This window comes from Canis lupus, chromosome 26, assembly GCF_011100685.1.
Source record: "Canis lupus familiaris isolate Mischka breed German Shepherd chromosome 26, alternate assembly UU_Cfam_GSD_1.0, whole genome shotgun sequence".
NCBI classification, from domain to species: Eukaryota; Metazoa; Chordata; class Mammalia; order Carnivora; family Canidae; genus Canis; species Canis lupus.
Window position 1 is genome coordinate 7697556 of NC_049247.1, and position 24398 is coordinate 7721953.

The following is a 24398-nucleotide window of genomic DNA, read 5'->3' on the forward strand; positions in this document are numbered from 1 at the left end:
CTGCTGCTGCTGCTGCCCGGGAGGCGGCTGGCGGCGGAGGCTCGGCTCCCAGTAGCCGCACATCCCACAATACACCGCTAAGGAGCCCGACCCGAGCGCTCACCCTCCTCCTCTTCCTCCTCCTCCTCCTCTTCCTCCTCCCCTCTCCTTCCTCGCCGCTTCCCCAGGCACTCTCCCGGCGGCGGCAGCTGCGCCGCCAAAGCCCCGGGCCCCAGCGGCCCCCCACCCCTCACTCGCGCGCTCCCACACTGCCTCCCCCCTCCCCGGGGGAAGGCCTTTTAATTTATTTATTCTGCTGGGACTTAGGTGGGGGGCTTGGCTGGCGGGGGAGGGGGGTCTCCTCCGGCTCTACCTCCCGCGGCTGGGGCTACCCTCCGAGCCGCGGTCGCCGCGGCGTGCGCCTGGGGCCTCCAAAACTGTTTCCAAACTGCCAAGACCGGAGGTGGGCGCGTGGGGGACCGGGGGAAAGGGCTGGGCTTTTTTTTGGGGGGGGGGGGGTGATTGTGTGTTTAGACGCTGGGAACCGTGGGGGTAGGCAAGAGGACTCAAGACGAGTTGCAATCGAGGTATCTCTCTCCGGCTTCCTCTTCTGCCCCGAGACCCCCTCCCCTTTGGAGCTGAGCTAGGGAGGGGAAACCAGGATTTTTAGCCAAATTAGCATTCACATTCCTGGGAGGATGTAGCCCTCGCCTGGACCTGGGTGATAGAGGCTTTTTGCTCCGTTTTTATTTTTGGAGAGGAGCGCCCTGTAATTGTCCTATACACATGCTTCCCCCCCCTTCTTCCTCCAGCCACCAGCAGAGGAGAGAGAGTCCCCCTTTTTTGCATTTATCTTTTCCTTCCCCTTTCTTTATTAAAGGTCCGGGAGTGGCGGCGGCCAATCAGCGCGCGGCTTCCATTTTGTGAGTTCAACTCCGAGGCTCCCGGGCTTCGCGAGGACGCATTTGCAGCCCCCTCTACCTCTCCTCTCGGGCGGCCGAGACGGAGGAGCCGCCTTGCTGGGGCTCCGTGGTGGTGTATTTTATATTGGGGCTCTTTTCGGGGTTTGTAATTTGGCCGTGGGTAGGTAATTGGCTGGAGCAGGGCGGCAGGGCGCGGCAGCCAATCAGCGCGCGGCTTCTATAGGGCTTGAGTTATTAGACGCTGATCTCAAAACATCGTTCATCAGACACCAAGGAGAGGCCAACAGATGAGGGGAGCCATTTTTCTGCAATGGAATTAAATGGCCAAGTGGGTTTTTCCTTTGTTGCAAATGGGGAATGTTTTTCCTTTGACTCCACCATCCAGTTCAGGACGCCTCAGTGTTGTGTTTAACATTTGTCAACAGGCTAAAGGACTCACAATTGGAAGAATGAAGAAGACTTTTTAAAAAGATCTGGATTTTTCCTTATGACTTGGAATCCATCTTTGTCTTGTATAACTAGGTCATAGCACACCATTAATGTCAGCAGTTAACAATTTTGAATTCCAAAAAACCTAAGTAAACGACATATTTAATTTTTTTTCCTCTTTTTTTCTTGGGTGGGTGGGTGGGAGCTTGGAGCTGTCTTAATCTGTATTCTCTTGACTGAACAATAAATTTTTAAATATATGTAGTTTCCTCTATTAAACACTTAAACCTGGCCATCTTATTAACTCCTTCTGCTCTCTTTTTAACAAGGTAATGTTTTAAATGTATAGCTGTAGGATTAGCGAAATGGCAGCAACAAAAAATTGTAAGCAGTTGTTATTCTTTTAAGTTTTTAAAAACCTTTTACGTTGTAAGTACCCAATCCATTCTGTCCTTATGCAGTGCAGTTTCTATGTTAATGTTGCTGAGATGTCCTTAATTTTCTGAACCTTCATCTGCATGTATGTCTTTGTCGCTCTTGTCTAATATAAGCCAGTTAAAAATGCTTCTAGACGATTTTGCTTTCTATAAAGCTAAGGTTTTAGCTTTAAGCTTTTGAAAATGTTTACAGCAATAAATGCTAGTCAGTTTTCTTCCCAGTAACATGTACACTTTCTTTGAAAATCGATCTATTTGAAGAAAAACAGCTCTGTTTTTCTCGTCTTGGTAGGGGGGTGGGTGAGGGAAAGGAAGACCTTCTCTTTGTGTACAGAGACTAAAGCCGTCACAGGAAACTAGATTAAAACTGGAAAACAAGTCCTAGCTGGTTCGAGCCAAACACCAACGTTAACTCGCGGGTATTTTCTATGGTGGTTGGGATGGCCGTGCTTCTTTTGCCTTTTGTTTGATTTGACTGTGTATTTTCGCCTTTTGTCTCTTAATGACGATCACACCATTGCTATATCCAGAGCAGTAAACAGTCCTCAGCGAAGCCGCCTTTTGCCAACCCAACCCTGGAAAGTTTGCAGAAGTGGAAGGAGCAGAAAATGCCATGAGAGTATAACTTACAAAAAGGTAACAAGAAAGACACCACCATTCCCCTCCAATAATCCTAACTAAACAACCCCCCCCCCCAAGATATTTTTTACATAACACGTCCAAAACCTACGCCCAGCTTGATCTTCCAGACTCCATGGCACCGGGCTGAGCGGGTAAGTTCAAAAAAAAAAAAAAAAAAAAAAAGTGCCTTTTGCCCCTTCGAGGAAATCTTTTTTCGAGCAGGCCAAGGGCTGCAGATGTTTGGGAGCTGAGGGGAGAAGGAGGTTTCTGGAGCTTTGTGTTTGGCAGCGGGTGGGGAGGGGTGGGGGGACGAGGGCTCCGCAGACCCTCTGCCCCTTCTGCCCAGGAGGCGAGGGGAGGGTCTCCCCGGCGAGCTCGGGCATCCAGGGAGCCGCCTGCGGTCGTCCCTCTAGCTTTTCTAGGTCTGAGCCTTGATGGGGAGGAGGAAATTGAAGTGTTTTTGGAGGTGGGGGGCTCAAAAGACGAGGAAGCCTCCCCGCCCGGCCTAGGACCTCTGTCTCTCGTGACGGCGGGGCTCGCACTCCGAAGCCGGCTTTTCGGGGCTCCGGGGCGTGCCTGCGCTTCCCAAGCAGAAAAGGACAAAAGGCCGGCGTCCATGTTGGCACCATGACGCAGCATCTCTCCCGCCTGCCACCGAGCCGTGCCTGTTCTCCCGGCCGCGCTCGCTCCTCCCTCCCAAGCACGAGTTTTATTTTCAGGTTTAGAGCTGAGCCGCCGGCCGGGGCCGGGGCCGGGGCCGGGGCCGGGCGGGCCGGGCTGCAAGTGCTAATGGCGGCCGCCCTCCTCCGTCCTCCCCCTTCCCAGTTGTCGTTGGGGGGTCCGGGCGGACGGCGGCCCCTCGCCGGGCCGGGCCCGAGAGCCCGCAGGGCGTAGCGCCCCAGGCCGGAGGGTGGTCGCGGAGGCTGTGGCTGGGGCCGCGAGCCCCGGGGCGTCGTGCGGCCGCGGCTCCCGCGCTCGCCTCCGCCGGGCGAGGCGGCCAGACGGGCGCCATTTCGCGCGCCGCCCGCGGCTCGGGCGGTGGCGGCTGCTGCGCGCCAGACGGGAGGAGGGAAGGAGGCGGCGGGGCCGGGGGGAGGGGAGGCCGGCGCGCCGCCGCCCGCGTTCCAGGCCGCCGCCCGCATGGACGCCCCTGGCTGGGGAAGGCCTCGACGACGAGCGCGGGCTCCGCCGCCGTCCGGACCCCGCGCCGGACCCGGGGCCCGCGCGGGCACGAGGAGGCCTCCCTGCGAGGCGCGGCCGGTCGGGGCCTCGAGCCCCCCCCCCCCCCGAACGGCGCCGCCCGCGGCGGGTGAAGCCTCCCTCGGGGCCCGGCCCTGACCCCAGGCGGATCCCCGCCGCCTCGCCGCCTGCCCGGCCTCGGCGCCCGCGATGGCCGAGCCCGAGGGGCGGGGGCCCCCTTGTCCCCACTTTGGGCTCGAGGCCGCCGCGGAGGCCACCGACGTCCCGACTTGGCGGCTCCGGGCACACCCTCCGACCCTGTGCCCCGGAGGCCGGGAGGGGGCGGGGGAGGAGTGGGCCTGGGAAAGCGGAGCGGGCCCTCCCCGGGACCCCCCCGGGCGGATGGCTCGGGTTAAGCCCTCAGGCCTCCGGCCCTTCTCCGGGGAGGGGATGCGGACCGGGCGGGTCTTTGGGAATGCAGATGAGCCGCCTCCTGCTGCTGGTCGCCGGGGCTGAACTTAGTGACTCAGCCACCCCACCCCCATCCTTTCCAGGGTGAGGGCCACCGGGGCAGATGAAATAAGGGGGGGGCTTTTGTGAGGCGGCTTTTCCCTCCAGGAGACCCTGCCCGGTTTGTGCCTGTCCACTCCCTAACAAACCCTCCGACTTTTTCCCCTGTCAGGCTCTTGGCTGGAGAAAAGGCAGCTGCCTGGCACCCCCAGAGTGAACTATCCTCCTTTGGACAGCACCAGCAGGCCTAATGTCACTCTGACAAGAAGGTAGGTGTGAGTCCTTTCCCAGCCTGCCAGGGAGATTCGGGGGGCTTGGGAGCTCAGGGAGGGTGAGGGTGAGCACCCCAAACCCGCTGGGCTGGTTCTGCAGCCTCTCCCCCACGCAGATGTGTGGGACTGTGTGTGTGAAATCGGCTCCCTGCTAGGTCCATCCATCCCCGCCTGTCAGCTTCTGTTGTCAAGAGTTTGGGGTGTGCAATTCTCTGCAGTCTTGAGCGCATAGGAGGCTGCACTTGCAAGTATTTACCAGTTGTGTGTTTTGTGGTGGGAGAGGGCCCTGGGTGCCTCTTCTGAAAGGTAGTGTCTGCTGCCAGGAAACCCGGCCCTGCTCTGGCCCTCCCTTCCTGCCCAGAGTGGGGGCGTGTGGGGTGACTGTGTGAGCTGGCCTCTTCCCCTCTGATGTCTAGCTGCTAGGGAGGTGGAGAACACAAGTACCTGAGTTTTGGGCCAGCTTCCTCTGAGAAAGAGCTTTCTTGACTCTTCTCCCCATTCCTTGGAATTCCCACGGATTCTCTGCACCACCACCACCCTCAAAAAGAATACTGTTTGTAAAATCAGACCCGGGATTTGAAACCTGGCTGGCCATTTACGTGCTGTGACTTTGCATGAGCTGCTTGGTCTCTGAGCCCGTTTCCCTATATTGCTCAAATGGGGCTAGGTCAGTGATTCCCAGCCCTGAGCCTGCTCGTTACAAACGTCTCCCAAGGCCCAGTCCAACAGCTTTTGATTCAGTAGGTGAGACCTGAGAACTTGCCTTTGTAACAAGCTCCCAGGTAATCCTGATGGCTGCAGTCTGAGGACACCTTTTGAGAACGTCTGGGCTGGGTAACACCCGGAGGTATGGCGAGGATGGCGTTAGTGCACTTGAAACCCCATGCTCAGTGCTTGACAGAGGCGTTAGCTTGCCAATAATGGCAACTCTCTCCCCATCCTCCTGATACAAGCTGGCTGCTCATACATAGTTAACTACTGTCTCCAGGAAACTCCACAGCTGGAGGTGGCGTGGCCCTTGATCTCTGATCCCTTCCCCATGTGATCTCCAGTTAGGGATTACTTTGATGAACCATTTGGGTCCAGGTGCCACTGATCCCCACCACTCCCCCATTTGGGCTGAGGTTTGGCTTCCTTGTGGGATGAGCCCTGCCTACTTTTGCCCCACCCCTCAATGTGAAGACTAAACCAAAGCTTGGGGGAGGGGCGGAGCTTGACCTGGAGATTTTCTTGAGAGCCATCCTGGTGGTTAATCTAGGGAGGCTCTAAATCCCATCTCTGTTCTGGTGACCTTGGGCGAGTCTCCAGTGTGAAACGATAATAAAGATGCAGTCTGGAAACGGGAGTGGTAGGCGTAAGTGTGATTAGGGGGCTTGGCCTCACGTTCTCGCTGCACATTAGTTGGTCTCCTTTCCCATGTGGCTGCAGGGAGTGGGGGCTGGGCTGTCTGCGAGCTCCTCCCCCACCAACCCACCCCCGAGGCACGTGGCAAAGCCTGGGGCAAAGGGGAAGACTGACTCTCCGTAGGCAGGGAGCCAGCACCGTTTTTCCTCCTGTGTGGTTTGAGTCGGAATGGTGGCCTCCCCTCAGCTTCACCGACTGTCCCTAATGGGGTCATGATTTGGGGTCACTCCCCCAAAAACCCAGAGAATAAAAGTGACTCACCCAAGGTCACGAGGCCACCAGTGGCAGCCAGGGTGGAGTTCCAGGTGTCTTGACTTCTAGCCCATCACCCGTGTCCGTGGCACCCCCTCCCACCCCAGCTGTCTGGGTTATTTTGGGCTTCCTCTCGTGCCAGCTGTCTGCTGGCATCACTGCCAGGAAGCTGGGAAAGCAGTCTGGTTGAAAGTAGCCAGTGTGGTGCTCTTCACTCCTTCTGGCCCCCTTCCCTTGGCTCTGTGAGGGTCTCCAGTCCCAGATAAGCTGGGGTTGGTCCATCTTGTCCTTTGCTGGGGCGGGGAGGAAGGAGGCTCCCTCCCGTGCACCTGGCACCACACTTCTTTGCCCCTATGCGCACGGGGCTGGGGGGGGGGGGGGCACTTCCAAAAGTTGATGAGGCTCACGTTCTTAATATCTCATGGGCCTCTTCCTTTCACACTGGCCTAAAATTTGAGGTTTAAATTTGGTTCTGCTATTGAGTTGATTATTCAACCCCCTTGATCCTCAGGTGACTGGCGTGTTGCCTGAGGGTGTCCTCTGACCCTTTAGATAGAGTCCTTAAGGTTCCCAGAGACGGGGCGTCTCATGGGCGTCCTGTGGTTAAATAATTGATTTAAACTTCGACTCTCCCAGCCCCAGGCTGGAGAGCCATAGCCGGCTTCGGAACTATTAGGGAGCAATTAGGTGCTAAACTGTGGTCTGGGTATGATTCTGGGGAAGGAGAGGTGTCCTTAACGACCTGTAAGGGTCATACTCCCTCCACTTCCATTTCCTCTTTACCTCTTTCACTTTTTTTTTTTTTTTTTTTTTTGTACCCCCACCCCACACCCATCACCTGGGGCAGGGAGATGGGGCAGGGAGAGGCGGAGCAGCCTGTCTGTCCTCGGCCGTGTAGTTCCTCCCCGCTCGGGCTGGCCCCGCCCCCTGGTCCCCGAGCGAGCTCCGGGCGGGGCGCTCCTGGCGCCAATCCGGTGGGGCCAGCCTGGAGAGGGCCACGCCAGCGGAAGGGCGGCCCAAGGCTGGGAGGTGGCTGGACCTGCCTTGCTACTGGACACCAGGGTCCCGCCTCTTCCGGCCCATCCAGCGTGAGCCCCAGCCTGGAATACGACCTTTCAGACCCTCCGGGTGGAGACTGCCTCTGCCCGGACTGTGGCGAGAGGCGCCCCGCCATCTTGGAGGCCGCCTGGGTCCAGCGCTGTCTCCAACTGGCCAGTGACCGCAGCAAGTCCCCGCCCCTCCGGAAGCTAAGGTCTCCCCCTGTGAAGCAGGAGGAATGTGGACGATGACCTTTTGAGCTGTTTCTGAGTCTGGCTTTGTGAGGGGGAGCTTTCTGTGTTCCAGCACGACCTCCCCACCAGCACCGCCAGGTACTGAGCCCTGGAGAGAGTCCTTGACTCACAGTCAGCCCCTGGCCACCTCCCATCTCTGGTACCACAAAGAATTAGCTCAATTTCTTCTGCGGCCGCTGGGTTGGATGACCCCTCAGGAGTGAGGTGACCTCCTAGGATGTTCTCAAGTACCAGGGCAAGAGAAGCTGGAAGAATTGTCCTTAACTTCCACATCCTAACCTATGCTTGGTCAGACTTTGCCCCGGCAAGACGGAAGTGGATCTGGCCCTTATTTCTCTTCTGGGCTCAGCTGGCCTTATGGCGGGAGGCACAGGCCAAACGAGTCCACGCCACTCATGCTACCTGGCGTGCTCCCCTAGGCTTCGGTGTCCAACAGCTCTATGGCAAGAACCAATTTAAGGACTCTTGCTTGCTTTCCTAAACCTCCCCAGGAATTCCTTGTGAATAGAAGGTGAATGACTTGGGGCCTCAGAACATCTCAGGTAAGGGAGCAGGGCTCCCAGAGCTTACGAGCTGGCCCTGCTCAGCGGGCCTGCCCTGGCCCAGCTGCCTCTGAGGAAGCTCTCAGCAGCTGGCCTGGCTCCTGGGTATTTTTAGGTACAGATCCAGCCCCTGCACCACTGGAGCGGAGTCCAATTCAAACACTCCAGGCCGGGTGGGGCTGGGGTTCTGCCAGCCTCCTGGTGATGCAGGGGTGGGTGGGTGTGCCGGGGCCAGTGTCAGCTGTTCTGCCTGCATGCAGGCAGGGCCCGGAAGCCTCCTTTTTCTTCCGCCCCGAGCGCCCCCCCCCTAGTTTGGTGGAAGCCATGTGTTCTGTCTTGAGATCGGAGCCCCATTTTTCAGGAGAGAAAATGGAAACTGAGGTCCCAGATTTTGAGGAATGTCAGGCGGTGTGGTTAACCCCCAGGTGGCAGTTTGCTCAGAGTGGGTTGACCCTCCTAACTGAATCTCCCCGGCCCCTCATTCTCTTGCCCTCCAGGCCCTCCCTGAGCCTCAGGGTCAGATCCAGGGCTGGCTGGAAAGGTAAGTGGTTCTCCCCTCATTCGGAGGCCTCCTTCATCCTTCATCTCCTGCTGGCCTCAGGCTGCCATTACAGACACACCCCCAGCCCTGCCTCACCAGCCAGTCACAGCTTCTCTTAAGTCACCAGAGACAGCTTGAGTACCTGGCTTTGGCTGGGCACTTCTTTTCAGGAGCTTTCCTCTCTTGAGCCTGGCAGAAAGGCCCTCCCTGATCTGACTCCAGTTACCTTGACAACCCTGTCTGGCCTCCCTGCTCACTCTCAGGCACCGTGGAACCTAATGGGGTTTTCCAGCCACCATGCGTTTGCCCAGGGTGCCCATCCTGTTTCCATTGGTCTTCCCTCTCAACATTGCCTGTATTAGGTTCGACCTTCCCTAAGCCCTCATCTCTAAATTGTTCACATCTCCCAGACTCCTTTAGACTGTTCCCCAAGACTTAGCTGCTTTGCAGGAAGGAACATGGTTGCCTCTCAATAAATTTGTGTTGGAAAAAAGGAATGAGTTGCTGTAAATTTGTGTGGGGGGGTGCTTGACCCAGCAGGTGGCCCTCTGGCCCATGACAGCATAGGAGACTCTCTTAACCTGCAGCTGGGACTTAAACCTCCTTTTCCCAACTCTGGGCTCTTTATTTGTGAGCTTCGACGGGCAGTCGCTGCTGCCCTCTGGTGGTCAGACCTTATCTTGCATCTGCTGAAAACCTACCCCGTGTTCATGGAATTGCCAGGTTGGCGGTTACCTCCGTGAAGTAGTTTACCTGGTCTTTGCTGAGAACTTGGAAGATTGAAAATCTTCCCTGGGGGCCAGGAGATCGAGAATCCCTCCAACCCTCTCTGAGGAGACTACTCCTGCCGGTAGGACCCGTCTCACTTGGCCATGCCTCAATGCCGGCTTGCTGCACCCCGGCTCCGGGCGTCCCCTGCCACTCCTGACAACTGGCCTGGCTTACGCAAAGGACCGTTGGTTGGCCCAGAGTCGCGGGGAGGGAAGGAATGGGGGGCAGGGGCGACCTCAGCCAGCCGCCCGATAGTACCTGCACATTGTGCTCAATAAATAGCAGTTTTGGTCGGGGAAGTGGGAGGAGTGATGAGAATTCTTGAGATGAAGATACGTGGCTGCTGGCTGGCGAGCGCTTTATTACATTTCAGGGTGGGATGGGGGATTATCAGGGGTCCCAGTTTATCTTCACGAGATCTGCCCTGTCTTTCCCCAACCCTTCCTCGACGGTGTCTTCCTCGGTTCACGCCTCTGGCCTGTGCTAGAAAGAGGCTTCCGCCCGCGAGGTTTGGGGCCAACCCCCAAAGGGTGTTGTCTGGAGTCGTTCACCTGTTTTCCAAGCCGCCCGCCCCAGGGCGGTTGCCCGCCAGGGGGCGCCAGACGTCCACCTTGTGCTCTCGGGGAGGTGGGGGGTAGGGGAGGGGAACTGCTACTCCCCACCCCGCACCCCCACTGGCGCCCGTGGGGCTGGGCTGGGTGGGCAGCCGCGCCCCCCGCCCCACCCGCGCCGGCGTCTTGCCCTGCGTTACCAACCTACCTCGTGGGGAAACGGCCCAGAAGCCGACTGCCCCGGGCCACGCAGCTGAGGCGGGGCGACCTAGGGGGCTTCTCCTAGAGCTGGAGACCGAAGGCTTCTGGAACCCTGGTGCTGGGGCAACGGTCCGCCAATCAAAGGGCCCCTGTCCGACGGGGGAGGCCGAGCCGGCCAATCGGAGGGCGTCTGCCAGGAGGCGGGGCCTGCCAATCGGGGGTGCCCCGGAGGAGCGGCGGAAACGATCGAATCTGGTCGGTGGGGGGCGCGCGCCTTGACGTGCAGGCGGGAAAGCGGGAGCCGCGCTTCAGACCGAGCGCCCCCGCTTCCCGGTTGTCTGTTTCCCCGGGAATGAAAGGTGAACTGCGCGGGCCAGGACCCTAACGGAAAGGAAAACAGGCCGGGAGGTGGGCCCGGGCGGCTGCCTGGCGGAGGCGCTGCCGGCACCCAGGGGGCGGGGTCTCTCTGGCCCCGCCCCGGATTGTTCAGCCCCCGCGGTCTGCCCCGCGCGGCTGCCAGTGCGGGCTGCTCGCGGCTATGGACGCCCCCGGGGCCCCGGGCCCGGGCCCGGGCAGGAAGGAGCTGAAGATCGTGATCGTGGGCGACGGCGGCTGCGGCAAGACATCGCTGCTTATGGTGTACAGCCAGGGCTCCTTCCCTGAGGTGAGGCCGCCGCGGGAGTGATGGGGGCCGGACTGCGGTGGGGAGACGGGCTTGGGCCCCCGGGGGCGACGGACGGCCGTCACCCCTCGCCTCGAGCCTGGACCCCGGCGCCCCGGCGTCCTGCGCGGGGAGAGGCAGTCGCCACCCCGGGGCGCCCCCTCGGGAGTTCGAGTCCAGCCGGGCGAGGGGAGCTGAGCTGCATAGGGTGACCGGGCCCCCGTGAGAACCAGCCGACCCCTCTCCGACAGGACTACGCCCCATCGGTGTTCGAGAAATACACGGCCAGCGTGACTGTGGGCAGCAAGGAGGTGACCCTGAACCTGTACGATACCGCGGGTGAGTGCGCCTGCGCACCGAGGGTCCCGGGGGCTCCAAGGGCTTCCCCCGCTTGGGTATCCCCCTCCGGGCATCCCCACCCGCCAGCTTCTGTGGGACTCAGACCTCCCATCACCCCTGACGGTCGCGGAGGGGCGCTGGCAGGGCGGCCTTGGAGGCTCAGAGGGCCCCACTCGCTCGTCTTTGAAAGGGAGGGCACTTGAATGAGGTGAGCTCCTCGGCCATCCTCCTAGCGCTAAGTGCTGAGAACCCACGGCTTCGTTCCCCTCCTTTGGTTCTAGAAAACCGTGGGCATCGCTTCTGCTTCCCATGGTTCCAGGATTTCGTGTGTTGCATGCTGTGGTCTCTGAAGATTCCGTGGGTTGCAGATCTGAGTCCCCTGGTGCTAGGATTCTGTGGGCTGAATTTCTGGGTCCTATGGTTCTAGAATCCTCTGAGCTACATATCAGAGCCTGTGACTCCAGGATTTTGTGGTTGACAGTCCTGAGGCTTCAGGGTCCTGTGGACATAAATGATGAGTTCCACACGTCTGAGATTCCATGGGCTACAGTACATAGTTCTGCAAGTCTGTGGTCTACACTTTTGTGCCTGTGATTCTAGGATTCTGGCTACAATTCTGTGTCTTCCTGGTTTCCTGGGGATAAACCAAGCACTGCGAAGGAACAGAGCTCTAAGTCCAGAATAAGGTTCTCTCTGCCACCTGCAGCTCCTAAGGCATGTGGATTTATGCTAATCTCACGTCAGTTATCAGTCCCTGCTGTGGGCTGTTGTGGGGGGAAGGCAGAGTGTCCTCAAGGAGCTTCCATCCTGCCCTTAATCAATCCCCTTCTGGGCTGAACCAGCATTGGAGGACAAAGGTCAAGATCCCTAGGTGGGACCTCACCCAACCTCTGTGACTCAGTGCTTAGTGGCCTGCGTGGAAGCTCGTCATCAGGTGCCCCGTCCACTGCCAGCCAAGCATTGTATGTATGAGGAGAAGTCTCCACTGGCCTTGGATGGAGCCCATCCCCCACCCCAAGTCTGCCAGTAGCATCTCCCATTCCACTCTGGAGAGAATCAGAACAGGGATTGTCCCATCCCAAGACCCCTCTTCCGTTCCTGATTTTGGCAGCCTTTACTGTATGGTGGGGTCCACCCTGTAGTGGCTTCTAAAGGACTCCCCCTTTGTTGGATGAGGGCCCTGCTTCCAGCCCTGTGAACTAAGAAAGCCAAAGGTTGCTGAGAAATTCCCTGGGGGCGTAACCATAAGAGCAGTAAAACTTACAGTGTGTCTGCTACACGTTTAGTTTCACATGCTTCCTGTCGGGGACCCAGGGAGGGGCAGGTCCATTAGCCCCGCTTTGTGGGTGGGGTGCTGGGGAGGCAGGGAGAGTCACAGGCAGGTTTTCATTCTCCTCTGTCCTTTACCCTCAGGGCCTCTCCTGTCAGATCCCTGGGCTTCACTGCTCATAGAAGCCTCCCCCATCGGACCTGGCACAGGGACCACTTCTGGTCTTTGTGGCCTCACCCAGAGAAAGATGCTCAAAAGAATTTTATCAGGGCAGACTGCTGTGTGGAGGTTCTAGAAAGTTTCTGTTTGGTATAAGGAAGGCTTTGCTCTCACAGCTGCTGTGGGAGGGATTGGAGGGGCTCCAGGCCCAGTCATCAGAGGCACATAGCCACCACAGCGATGATGATCTTCCTGCCACATGCTTTGGAATCAGACCTGGGCTTTGATGCTGGCTCCCTGGGCTGCGTGTCATCAGGGACACCTGGGCTTCAGTTTCCTTATCCATAATGAGGGCTAAAGTAGTCTTGAGGATTAAATTAGACCCATGTGATATGTAACACAGGGATCGGCTCTTGGGAAGGGCTAAACGTTGTCATGATTTTTAAGTCTCCCCCGCACGGCCCCCCCCACAGGACACTGGCAAGCAGGAAACAGAACTGGGGGTTGAACGACTCAGTGGAGTCCTAGGGAAGTAGATTGGCTTCATGGTCAACAGGACAGCCCAAGAAGGAATACTCAGGGAGAAAGAAACGTGGCTGCTCCTTCTGGGTGTGTCACTGTGACCCAGGAAGCCCTGTCACTAGGAACATGAAGGAGAGACTGGGTCATTCTTTCATATGCCAGTGCCCAGCACGGTGCCTACAAAATTAATGCAGAAGATATTTAGATGCAGAGGCGCCCTTGGAGCATAGCCTGTGTGATAAAGGCAGTGAGATCGTCTCCACCTGTGGGTGGATGGAGAACAAAAATAAGTGGCAGAAAACGATGGCCGGCCAGGGGACCAACTACAGAAAAAGACTAAGGAGGGTGAGGGGAGTGGCTGAGCTGGAGACAACTCTAGTAAATGTTATGTAGAAGGTCCTGGAACCTAATGAGCTAGACCTTGTGGTGGGGGTGGTACAGAGTGGTATCTTTCCAACCAATCATCGGTGACCAGAGCTCTGGTTCAGGGGTGACCCCTGGGAGGCTGAATTTCTCCATACCCAGGACCAGACCACAGGGGTCTGCATGGGAGGTCAGTCTGGCCTTGTCTCCATCCTACGGAAGCAGACACAGACTCCTTAGAGGTGAGAGGGTGGGTGGAGGGGTGATGGAGCTCTCAGTGCTGACAGGTGAAGGGGAGGCGGGCAATGTGAGCAGTATTGCCCTCGCAGCTGCTCCTGCTGGGGGCCCTGACACCCTTGACGGCAGGAAGCTGTGGTTCTGTCTGAAGTTTCCCGGGTGGAGGGGAGGTGGGGGTAGGTGGGATGTTAAGACACCAACCAGAGATGGAGCCCTCTGGGCCTTGGGGTGAAGTCCAGGGGTTAGGGTGGCACAGGATGGAATGGGGGTTGCCAGGGAAGTGGGGAGCCACAGGCCCCTTCCCAGCCTGAGATGGGAACAATAGGATGAGTGGGGTGGGGGAGGCAAAGGAGTTTTGCTGAGATGGGGAATCGAGGACCAGAGGGCTGTCTAGGAGCCAGGAGCTCTGGGGGCTCAAAGAGCTGAAGCTGCAAGACACTCCGGCTTCAGGTGGGAGCTGCCAAAGCCCAGCTACTCCTGCCCCCCACCCACCAGGGAGGAAACCCAGGTGGGCGGACCCCAATAGCAATAAGTGGGTTCCTCTTCTTGCAGCTTCCCCTTCTCATGTTGCCCTTGCCCCTCCCCTGACCAACGCCCTGATGGGAGCTGGGGACCAACTGCTGGGGATTTTGGGATCCCTGTAGCCCAAAGACACCCTCTCCTCAACCTAGCCCCAGGCCTTAGAGACTCCTACCCCTAGAAAGATGACTGCCACAACAGAGGTCCTTCCCACAAAGGAAATACCCTCATGCTAGGCAAGAACCTCACTTCCTCCCTGCCCCACAGCCCTGCCGGTGTCAGGAAGATGGGCCACTTCAAGGGGGAGCTGTGGCCCAGAAAACCTTTCCTCACTAGAAATAAATGCATCCCTTTGCACGTAATTCCATGTGAGCTCATCTGCAGAGGCCAGAGTGGGGCCCTAGTGTGCCCCTAGACCGGTGACTTGGCCCCTTTAAGCCTTGGCATCAGTGTGGGTAAATGGGGGAGGATAATGGTATCACCTTGTGGCTGGGGGGCCCCCTAAAGCTTGTGGGTTCAAAGATCTGGGGTTAGATCCCAGGTCCCCATCCCCTGGAAGTTCCTGTTTTAATAGTAACCATAGTAGCAGTCCTTCACCTTTGTCCAGCATTGCTTAGTCTATGGTTCCTTTACTTCCAGTATCAGGGGTAGGGTTATCACCCTCTTTGAGAGATAAAGAAACTGAGGCTCAGTGAGGGAAGGCACCCAGGTCACAGAATGTGAATCTAGCCTAATTCTCCCACACTCCACGTCTCCCAAGGGGACATGAGGTCAACAGCATCCAAGAATCCATCATTTGTAGACCCGGTCCCCACGTGGAGGTTCACACTGAATCTTGGGAAAAGTTGAGCCAGGCACAGTCAAGCCAGGAAGGCAACCTGGAGGAGGGAGCTAGGATCTGGGCTGGCTGCCCGTCCCCTCCCAGAGCTCTCCTCTCTTGAGATACCTGTGTTGGCAGCCTTTTGGTCAGGCCTTGGGCTTGTAGGGTAAGGCCCTCTTCCCACCCTCTGCAGTAGACTGAGAGAGAGGCACCCCCAGTAGTCTCACCTTCAGTCATCTGTCTTTAACAGAGCTTCCATTTAGCTGTGTGACCTCAAGGTGATTCACTTCACCTCTCTGTGCCTCAGTTTCTGCATCTGTAAAATGGGGTAACAACAGCCCTACCTTGTTAGCGTTGTAGTGAGGAATGATGAGTTAGCGCAGTCAGTGGGCTTCAAGTGAAGCCATGAGGAGCACAAGCCTTCATAAGGAGGGAGCTTTGCCGGCACGGATTGTTGATATTCATTCACTCTTCTTAGTGTTATTCTCAAGGCTCACCTGCTCCTCACATACCTATTTCACAGGTGAGGAAATCATTTGTAAGAAAACAAGGCCCAGAGATTGATTGCCAGTTGGGAAGTCTGGAGAAGTCTTCCTAAGAAAGTTCTTGGCAATTTGAGAGTGGCATGGTCAGCAGCTGACCTTAAGAGTTGAGGGCCCAGCTGGTGCTCCAGCTTGCAGGGACCCGTCCATGACCTTGAGAAAGGGCCCTCTGGCCACATGGGCTCCTAGCAGGAAGAACTTCCTCCAACTAGCTTACCTCCCAGGGTGGCTGCTTAAATTAACACAGGCTTTAGAAGTGAAATGCCCTTGCCAAAATGATCATTTCACCTTATTCACCCACCCACTCCTTTGTTCGTTCATTCACCAGTTACTGGGCTCACCTGTGTCCCAGGGGATATAGCCGAGGGTTGTACAGAGATGGCCCCTGTCGGCAGGGACTTCTGTGCTCATAGCAGAGACAAAACCAAACCGAAACCCAACATCAGGGAGCGACATGTACTCAGAAGAATAATAAAAATGTGGTCAGGCGTGGGGCAGCAGTCAGGAAAGCTCTCCTGAGGGAGGTGACATTTCTACAGAGACTTGAAGGGAAGGAGGGAGTGAGCCATGCTACTGCCTGGGCAAGAGGGATCAATGGGCAAGGGCCGAGGCCCCTGGGGCCGGGGAGTAGAGGAGGTGGTCAGGCCCAGTCTGACTTCCTCCTTTCACCCACTGCAGCCCAACTTCTGCCCGTTTCAGCTCTGCCGAAATCCTCACAGGCCAGCGTTGCTAAACGCCCAGGCACGTTGCAGCCCTGGTCTCTGCTGCATCTGACGGGAGCTGAACAGCTCTGGACAACCACTGGCCAGGCTTGACTGGAGGCCTACTAGGCACCAGGGATGATTTTTTTTTTTTTTTTTCAAAGGACAGACATGGTGCCTGTGCGCTTACATGTTCCCTGGGGAGACAGGCAGTAGACCAGTCGGTGTCTGAGCACAGATGGTGGATGCCCAGGACAGGGGCAGTCCTCCCTGAGGAGCCAGCCAGTCAAGATGAGGGGAGCTGTTGGAGCATGAGGAGGCCCGTTTTACAACTACTGTCCATTCCCACCGTATTTCTAACAGGGAATAGACATATATGTTGTGCCAGGATTCAGAACCTCATCCTTATACCTCAGGCTCAGAACCTGTGTTTGCACAATGCAAAGTGAAATAGAGCATTGCTGCCTATCAGCAGAAGGAACACTCAACTGGCAACCGGGGGTTGAGCCCTGGCAGGGTCTCTTCTCTGAAGCTCAGTTTCTGTGTAAATCGAAATATTCACTTCCATCAGGTGATGGCTGTAAGGATTTCTTAACCGTTTGTGGACAAAGTGTATAGGGTATACTTTGTATAAAGTGTATAAGCCATAAAGTGTTGGTGTTGTGAAGTAGAAGACCTTATTTGACATTTCAGGACATTATTTGTCCTGAAAAGGGAAATAATGTGGATGTTCAGTCTGAATGTTTTAAAATAAAATGCTAAGAAGAGAATGGGGGAAGGGAGTAGGGTAAGTGTTCCAGGTGTGGGAGGACAGCAAGTGCAAAGGCTCTGAGGCACAGGAGTTTGGTGGGTTTGAGAAACGGTGAGGGGGGTGGAGCATAGGAGAAAGGTCAGGGTCCATGGGTGCCAGGTCATGTGGCACCTGGGGAGATGTTTGGATTTTATACAAAGGGCAGTAGGGAGCTATTGAAGTTAGTTTTCACTTGAGGGTAGAGAGGCAAGATCTTATGTCTTAGATTCAGCCAGCTGCTGGGTGGAGACAGGATTGTTGAGGGGCAGCAGCCAATCATGGGAGACCAGCCATGGCTTGGACGATGATGGTGCTATGCTGCCCAACAGAACTTTCTGCAGTGTTGGGAAGCCCTGCACCCATGCTGCCCATTACGGGAGCCACTAGCCCTGCGTGGCAATTAATCACTTGATCCCTGCATGGAGCCTGCTTCTCTCTGCCTGTGTCTCTGCTCCTCTCTCTCTCTGTGTCTCTCCTGAACAAATAAATAAAATCTTAAAAAAGAAATGTAGCTAGTGCAACGGAGAACCTGAATTTTTAATGTTAATTCATTGAAATTAGCCACATGGGGCTAGCAGCTACCCTATCAGACAGCATAGGTCTACAAAGACATGGACCAAGATCAGGAGAGGGGATGGTTTGCAGGAGATGGGCTGGCACAGCATCCTGGGCCAGGTTTCCACCATTGCACAAGGATTTCTCCAGCCTTCTGGTGATGAGGGCAGAAGAGTCTGAGTCAACTGGGCCCTGACAGCCCCTCACCCCCTCCACAGTGTTGGGAGGACTCTGGCTAAATGGTAGCATGGAGTCGTCCTGGCCTAGCCATTGTCATAGCTGGGAGTCCCGTTCATTGCACACCGTCAGGAGTCCTGGATCAAGAGGGAGAGCCAGTGGGAAGGGAGAGTATGGCAGTGTCCTGGCAGCAGCTGGGGGTCAGGAGCAGGATGTGGCCTGTCCTTGCGTTGGCAGGGAGGGAGCCGGAGGGCAAGCTGGCACCACACAGGCACCCCCAGGCTAGGGGGAGGGGCAGGGATTCCTGGGCCTCTGTGTCTGATATAATGGAAGGAAGTCACATTTCTGTCTTTGCAGAGGTGGCTGGGAAGTTGTCAGTGAGCCCAAGGGGCTTCAGTTCTCACTGTGGGAATAATAAAATATTATTAGTGTGGTGACTACGTGCATCATCCTGGGCTGGCTTCTGGACCAGGGCAAAACTACTATTGGCCATTACCAGTGAGATCTGAACTGGGCCTGTGGGTTGGGTTCGAGCACACCGCTGGTGGTGTTTGCTCCAGCTTGACATTTGTGCTACAGGCGGTGATAGAATGGGCTTCTTCTTAGAAAACCGGAGGGAAGTATCCTGGGGTGAAGCAGCAAAATGCCCGAAATCACTCTCCCCTCACTCTCACCGGTTCAAGTGTTTACATATACGAAGGGCAAGTGGCACAAAATGTAAATACTCAGGAATCCAAGGAAGGGAGTTTTTGGCATCCTTTTACAACCTTTCTGCAAGTTTGAAATCCTCATTGTAAAAAATACTTTTTAATACCAAATAATTAATAATTAAAATACTTTTTAATACTAAAAAGCATCAAAAAAAACCACACCCAGCCTGGGTGTCTGATTCAGTGGTACAGGGGAGGGGCCAAACACCCATAGCCTTGGGTCTCCCCAGGTAAGCCTGACAGCAGCTGTGCGGGTCCCCCCACCCCCACTCTCCTCCAGGGGTTTGCCTGAAGGGCAGGAGGAATGCAGCCCAAGGCCATGCACCTCTCAGCCTGGGGGTACCCTCCAAGATCCTGATCAAGGGGAGCTGATTTGGCCTGAGTCTGTTATCTTCCACCTGAGTGCCAGGGCCGGTGGCAGGGGGGGCGGTAATTGCCATGGACATAATTGCTAGTAGTTCCTCCAGCTTCCCCTGATTACCCTGTAATCAGATCCAGTTCTGAGCACTACATGGGTTTTATCCCCTGTAATCTTGGCTACTGTGGGCTGCCACCTGTCTTAGAGATGAGCACACCGAGGCCTTAGAGACAGAGTCACCAACCCTTCACCCCTTAGAGCCTAGAGGGGGGACTCGGGTGGACAGAGGAGGTGGTGCCTCCCTTACCCATTGCCTACTTTCCCATTTCAGGGCAGGAAGATTATGACCGGCTGCGACCCCTGTCCTACCAGAACACCCACCTTGTGCTCATCTGCTATGACGTCATGAACCCTACTAGCTATGATAATGTCCTCATCAAGGTGAGGCCTGGGGCCCAGCCAGTCTGCTTCAAGGGTGGGGGCCACGGATCTGGCCTCAGCCCCATGCATGTCCTCTCCCTCCACAGTGGTTCCCTGAGGTCACACATTTCTGCCGTGGGACCCCCATGGTGCTCATTGGCTGCAAGACAGACCTGCGCAAAGATAAGGAGCAGCTGCGGAAGCTCCGGGCCGCCCAGCTGGAGCCCATCACCTACATGCAGGTCAGGGAGAGGCCCCCCTCTCTGCTCCCTCCCCACCCTCGTACTCCCCCCCCCCTCCTCCCCCTCCTCCCCTACTTCACTTTAATCCTTATAACCCTGAAGTGCAGACTGTTAGCATACAGGGGGCTGGTGGGCACTGAGACCCAGGGAGGTGACACAGTGGTTAAGAGTCACACAGCTAACCTGCAGCTTCGCCGGGATCCTGTCCCAGTCACTCTGGCTCCAGAGTCTGAGCCCTTAACCACCATCCTGTTCCATCTGCCACACGGGATGGGAGGGTGGGCCTAGTTCGAACACTGGGTTCCCCGACCCGCGGGAGTCACAGGCAAAACCAGACCCTGCAGCTTTCTGGCTGAAGCATGGGACAATAAAAAGAACACAAAGGAAAATGAATAAGAAAGTTTAATAAAAAGGAATAAGTACTAATAAAAGTAAATTTTAGAAGGAGAGCTAGTTTTTACTGTCCTCGCCCAGCTCTGTTGCTTACATGGAGCTTGTGAGGACGGACAAGGGAGAGGCATGCAGGAAGCCCTCCATGTCTGGAGGCCTCTAGCTCTTCTCACAGGCCCAGCTGACACAATGGCTGGCCCAGTGGGCCCAGTTCTTGAGAGTTGGGATGCAGCTCCCTCTTCCCCTGACAAGGGATGAGAGCAGGGGGCAGGGCAGAGGCTGGGATGGGCTTCCCTCAGCTGCCCTTGGCCTTCAGGCCACACCACAGGCCCTTCCCATCCATCCACACAGGCTGCGGGGGCTGGGCCTGGGACCGGGAGGAGGGGGCTCCACACTCCAGAGAGCCCCGAAAGCCAGCTTCAAGTCCCCAGATCCATGAGTGGGGGGTCAGGAGGTGCCCCAGGCTCCAGGCCTCATCTAATGCAGGCCCCTCCCCTACCCAGGGCCAGATCGCCTGTGAACAGATCCGAGCTGCGCTCTACCTGGAATGTTCTGCCAAGTTTCGGGAGAACGTGGAGGACGTCTTCCGAGCAGCGGCCAAGGTTGCGCTCAGTGCTTTGAAGAAAGCACAGCGGCAGAAACAACACCGGTTGTGCCTGCTCCTCTGACCCCTCTGGGCAGGGCTCCCAGCCCAACGTGCAAGACTGACGGGGCCCAGGCTGCCAGGCCCAGACTGTACCCCCAGAACCTGTCCTATCGCCAGCTTTCCAAGGACACTTGGAGTTGGGTGTTTCCCCGTGCCTGGAGCCTGTGGCTAGACTCTTAGAACATTCTGGAGATGTCTCCTTTCTCAGCTGGGGCTCTGACCATGAAATCACCTCCGGGTTTACACTGGAGGTGGGCCGGCATGGAGGTGGGTGAGGATGCTGGACTCAGCCCCTCCAGACCCCAGATCCAGCGTTTGTCCCTAGGACTCAGGAGTACACAGCCTCCCCGCAGCCATGTGTGTCCCATCGCACACCGATAGGTCCTGCAGACCGATGCTTGAAACAAAGAACTACATCTGGTACGTGGATAAATGGATTTGTCAGCGTTCCACACAGTCCCCAAACCCACTGCTCCTGTGTCACCCGCCTCCCTGGGCTCCTGAGATAGGCAACTGCTGCATCCTCCGACTTCTGGCTGCTTTCCTCCAGGAACTTGGGGCCACAATGGGACAGGGACTTATCGGGACAACACAGGCACCAGCCCCGGACATGGGGGCTGGCCCCCGCCCCCACCCAGGACTTCAGCTGGGCTGCCATCTTTCCAGAGCTGGAATGGCATGTACACATGCCTGAGGGGGAGAAGAAACATTCTAAAAACTCAAAAAGCACCCTGGACCACCCAGGCAACCCTGGCTCAGGGGCTTGGCACCTGCAACCCCCCACTGCCCCCACTGCTGGAAGCTCAAGATGAAAACTGTCATCAGTTCTGAGTGGTCGTGGGCAAGTCACTGCCCTCTCTAGACTGGTTTCCCTATCTGCAAAACAACAGCACTGACTCATTTTAGTCATCAAGCTCCCTCTGTCCCTCACAGCCTCCACTTCTGCCAAGCTGAGACTATCCTGGCCTCCTGCAAGAACACTCAACCCCCAGCTACAGAATCACTGAACCATCTGGAAGGTCTGGGTTCAGAGGCATCCAGGAGTTTTTATTTTTATTTATTTTATTTTTTTCATCCAGGAGTTTTTAAACAAGTGCTCCAGGTGATTCTAATGCCCCAGAGATCAGAGCTGCTTGCTTCCTGAGTGAGCCACAAGTTAGCGTTAACTGAATACAGGATAATGGCTTGAGGTGGCTCCTGCCCTCCAGGGATCTCTTGCCTCAGCCCCCACTAAGCTTGAGCCTCTCTGAAGTCCTCTGCTAGAGAAAGACTTACGTATGCCACCCCATCCCACCTCACCCCACCCTGCCATGCCCTGGGGAGTCAAAAGAGCACTCAATCCAAGGCCTCGTGGACAAATGATGGTATAGGGCAGAGGTTAAGCTAATCATACTCTATGGACCAAATCTGGCAGCTGTGTGTTTTTGTAAATAAAGTTTTGTTGGGACACAGCCATACCCATTTATTTATCCATTGGCTGCTTTTGCCCGACAACTGCAGACTGGGTGGTTATGACAGATGATCTGGCCCTTTGCAGAAAAAGTTGGTTGACTCCTGGTCTAGGAAAAACCCAAGTGCCTAAGAATCAGCTCAGAAGACCCAGGCTGGAGTGAAACAGGACAGGTATAAAAGGGAGGGCTGGGGTCTGTGGCTCACTAGAATGCAAGCACCCCATCCTAGGCAGGCAGCTCAGCCTAGCCAAGAACTTTCCATTTTTCTAGGGAAGCAGAAATCTAGGTTTTTATGTAGACTCTTACTGGGGTGGAGGGGAAGTTTCCTATTTTAAAAATGTAACAATGAAAAAAGCTTAAACTTCCCTGAGGACCAAAGCATGACTATGGAGGCCAGTGAACTCTGGTCAGAGGGGTTTGTAGGGAGGTAGTTAAGGGTAACTGAGGCCAGTGTGGGAAGCAGTGGCAAAACACTCAACCAAACCTGCTAGCTTCTTCACCTGCCCCACAAATAGAGAATCGGATACAAGGTGACCAGCAGACTTGTCCTAGCCTCCCAACTGCCACCTCCAGGAGGGAGCCTGCTCAGACTCTCCCCACCACATTCCAGAACAGGAGGGAAATGGAGGGAGGTGGAGGGTGGGTGACCTCTGTGATGGCTTAAGTCTCAAACAGCGCTGAAGTTTGGGTCCCCCTCCCTGAGTACTCACTGCAAGAATTCCGGGAAGTGGGCTGAGGGGTGGCGGGAAGTGGGCTGAGGGGTGGCGGTCAGGAAGCCAAACTCTGAAGTGTCAAAAAAAAAAAAAAAAAAAAAAAGCCCTCACACTACCCAAGTGATGCCAGGGCTGGGACGCCCCCTGGTGGTTGCAGCAAGCCCTCCCGCCCCCCTCCAAGCCCTCTGGAAGGGAAGCAGGGCAGCTGCTCTCCCCGGGGGTGGCAGGCAGGCTGGAGACTCAGGAATTGCAAAGAGCACAAGACAGACAGCGGTTCTCTGAGAACTTAAATACCCCCGGCACGGGGCAGCGGCGGCCAGGAGAGCTTACAGCAGGAGCAGTGTGCCCCGAGGAGGGAGGCTCCACAGGACACCGGGCGTTTCCTTCCACCCGCTGGGGACTCAGCAAGTGGCAGGTCGGCACCCGGGCGAGGCACAGCTAGACCCCAACTTGAGGGACTCCCTGAGTCTTTAGGGCTCCCCCCGTCCCCACCCCAGGAAGACCGACCAGGGCTTGGCCCTGACCAGGAGGGCAGGGGGGGAAGACTGCAGATTAGGGAGCAGTCCGGAGGCCCCCGCCATGTTAAATAGGTCATAAATAGGGAGGCTGGAGCAGGTGGACATAGTGCCAACAGGCTGGAGTCACATTCCTCTTGTCTGCCAGGGACCCGGGCCTCGGCTCTTCTCACAGTCGTGCGCTGGCCCCTGGGCTGGCTGCTGCCAGTGACCACGGTCACTGTGGGGACAAAACCCGGCAGCCAGCAAGGGTGCCAGCTGGAACCCCCTGCAGTCTTGAACCCCGGGGGGCCGGGGGACATCAGGTTCCCTTGGCTCACGGCTTCTTCCCCTTGTTTCTGTTCTTCTGCAGCTTTGCGTGCACAACTTTGAGTGTGGTCAGAAAATTGCCAAGGAAGAGGACGAGGAATGTGAGCGCCAACACGAACACCTGGCAGGGGCAGGGCCATGCAAGGAGATGGGGGAAGGGTGGCAGGGGGAGGAGGGGAAAGGAAGAAAAGGGGGAGCCAGCTTTGATCAGCTGCTTCTGTGACCTCGCAACCCTCTTAGAACAAGCCACTGGCAAACTGCAGAGTTCCATCCATAGAAAGCAGGGCTCTGGACCAAGTGCATGAGTCCTCAGGGTCATGCAGGGCCCCGAGGTGGGGACACCCCCCTAGCATTCAGTAGGGTTCTCAGACCACTTAGGGTCTCCTGGGCCCCAGGAGCTCAGGGCACAGGGCCCCATGGTGGGAAGTAAAGGGGTGGCCGAGGAAGCTGGCTCAGCCTTCCCCAGGACCCCTCGTCTGCCCCACCAACACACACACACCATACCTGCCATTCTCTGCATTCCTCATGGCTGGAGAGCTCAAATAACGTGATGGCATTGTACAGCTGCCAGAACTAGAGAGAGGAGGCAGGCACCACTTACCCCATCGGGTTCCCCTGGAGACCCACATGGGGAAGCCCAGGGGGTGGACCAGGCCCCCAGCTTCTGGTGTCCACCAGGCCAGAGCAGCCTGAAGATCTGGGGCTCAGTATGCTGGTGCTACAGGCCACTGCTGGCTCCTGCCTCAGCATCCCAGAGCACAAGGCACAGACAGGGGCCATGTCTGCTCCAGGACCCTGTGGGATGCTCAGCTCAGGGACAGCTGGTGAATGAGGGAGAGGCCTGAGGACCTTTTGTTCCCAGGGGTCAGCCCAGAACAGGGGATACCCACAAACTCCAGGGGACTCACATGGCCACAGAACAGGAAAGGCAGAAGGAAGGTGAGGCCCCGCCACATCCAGGACTGGAATCCTTCTGTGGAGATGAAAGAGGAAGTAAAGGGTCTGTGTGAGGGGGTTCAGTTGCTCCCACAGCCCCACCAAGCACCTACCACCAAGCCATGCCAGTCTCCGGAGATTAGCCACGG

The 24398-nt window shown here is 56.7% G+C and overlaps 2 protein-coding genes and 2 long non-coding RNA genes across 19 annotated transcripts in view; 2 read left to right on the top strand and 2 right to left on the bottom strand.

Moving 5' to 3' along the window:
- The first annotated feature begins 148 nt into the window (after window positions 1–148).
- LOC111092641 lies at window positions 149–8878 on the top strand. 13 transcript variants are annotated; one of them, XR_005379141.1, is made up of 5 exons: window positions 149–442; window positions 860–902; window positions 2299–2404; window positions 2505–2541; window positions 4251–8878. It is a non-coding gene; the product is annotated as an uncharacterized LOC111092641 (long non-coding RNA). The 13 variants fall into 13 exon arrangements; XR_005379137.1 differs by lacking the exon at window positions 2505–2541; XR_005379142.1 differs by lacking the exons at window positions 149–442; window positions 860–902 and adding an exon at window positions 1541–2187.
- Window positions 8879–9485: 607 nt separating this feature from the next.
- On the bottom strand, window positions 9486–16047 carry LOC119866146. The gene is made up of 3 exons (XR_005379144.1): window positions 15678–16047; window positions 15139–15306; window positions 9486–11403 (listed from the first exon to the last, which is right to left on the bottom strand). It is a non-coding gene; the product is annotated as an uncharacterized LOC119866146 (long non-coding RNA).
- RHOF (ras homolog family member F, filopodia associated) lies at window positions 9883–22473 on the top strand. Its single transcript, XM_038574971.1, has 5 exons — window positions 9883–10568; window positions 10817–10904; window positions 18959–19068; window positions 19155–19289; window positions 20183–22473. The coding sequence occupies exons 1-5, from the start codon at window positions 10443–10445 to the stop codon at window positions 20345–20347; spliced, it is 624 nt and encodes a 207-aa protein (XP_038430899.1). The 5' UTR covers window positions 9883–10442; the 3' UTR covers window positions 20348–22473.
- Window positions 19674–24398, bottom strand: part of TMEM120B (transmembrane protein 120B) — a 47974-nt gene continuing 43249 nt past the window's right edge. For 2 of the 4 annotated variants that reach the window (XM_038574970.1, XM_038574968.1), the window contains 3 exons: window positions 24222–24286; window positions 23818–23886; window positions 19674–23434 (listed from right to left, as the gene is read on the bottom strand). In XM_038574970.1, the coding sequence (XP_038430898.1) occupies window positions 23321–23434; window positions 23818–23886; window positions 24222–24286 (248 nt within the window). In that variant the 3' untranslated portion in view covers window positions 19674–23320. Of the gene's footprint in view, window positions 23435–23817; window positions 24287–24398 lie in introns of those variants that run through there. The other 2 variants (XM_038574969.1, XM_038574967.1) reach the window with 2 other exon arrangements.

Coding starts and splice junctions, on each gene's coding strand:
- RHOF (XM_038574971.1), top strand. CDS start 10,443: ATGGACGCCCCCGGGGCCCCGGGCCCGGGCCCGGGCAGGAAGGAGCTG. Junction 10,569..10,816: donor GCCAGGGCTCCTTCCCTGAG/GTGAGGCCGCCG, acceptor CCTCTCCGACAG/GACTACGCCCCATCGGTGTT. Junction 19,069..19,154: donor ATGATAATGTCCTCATCAAG/GTGAGGCCTGGG, acceptor CTCCCTCCACAG/TGGTTCCCTGAGGTCACACA.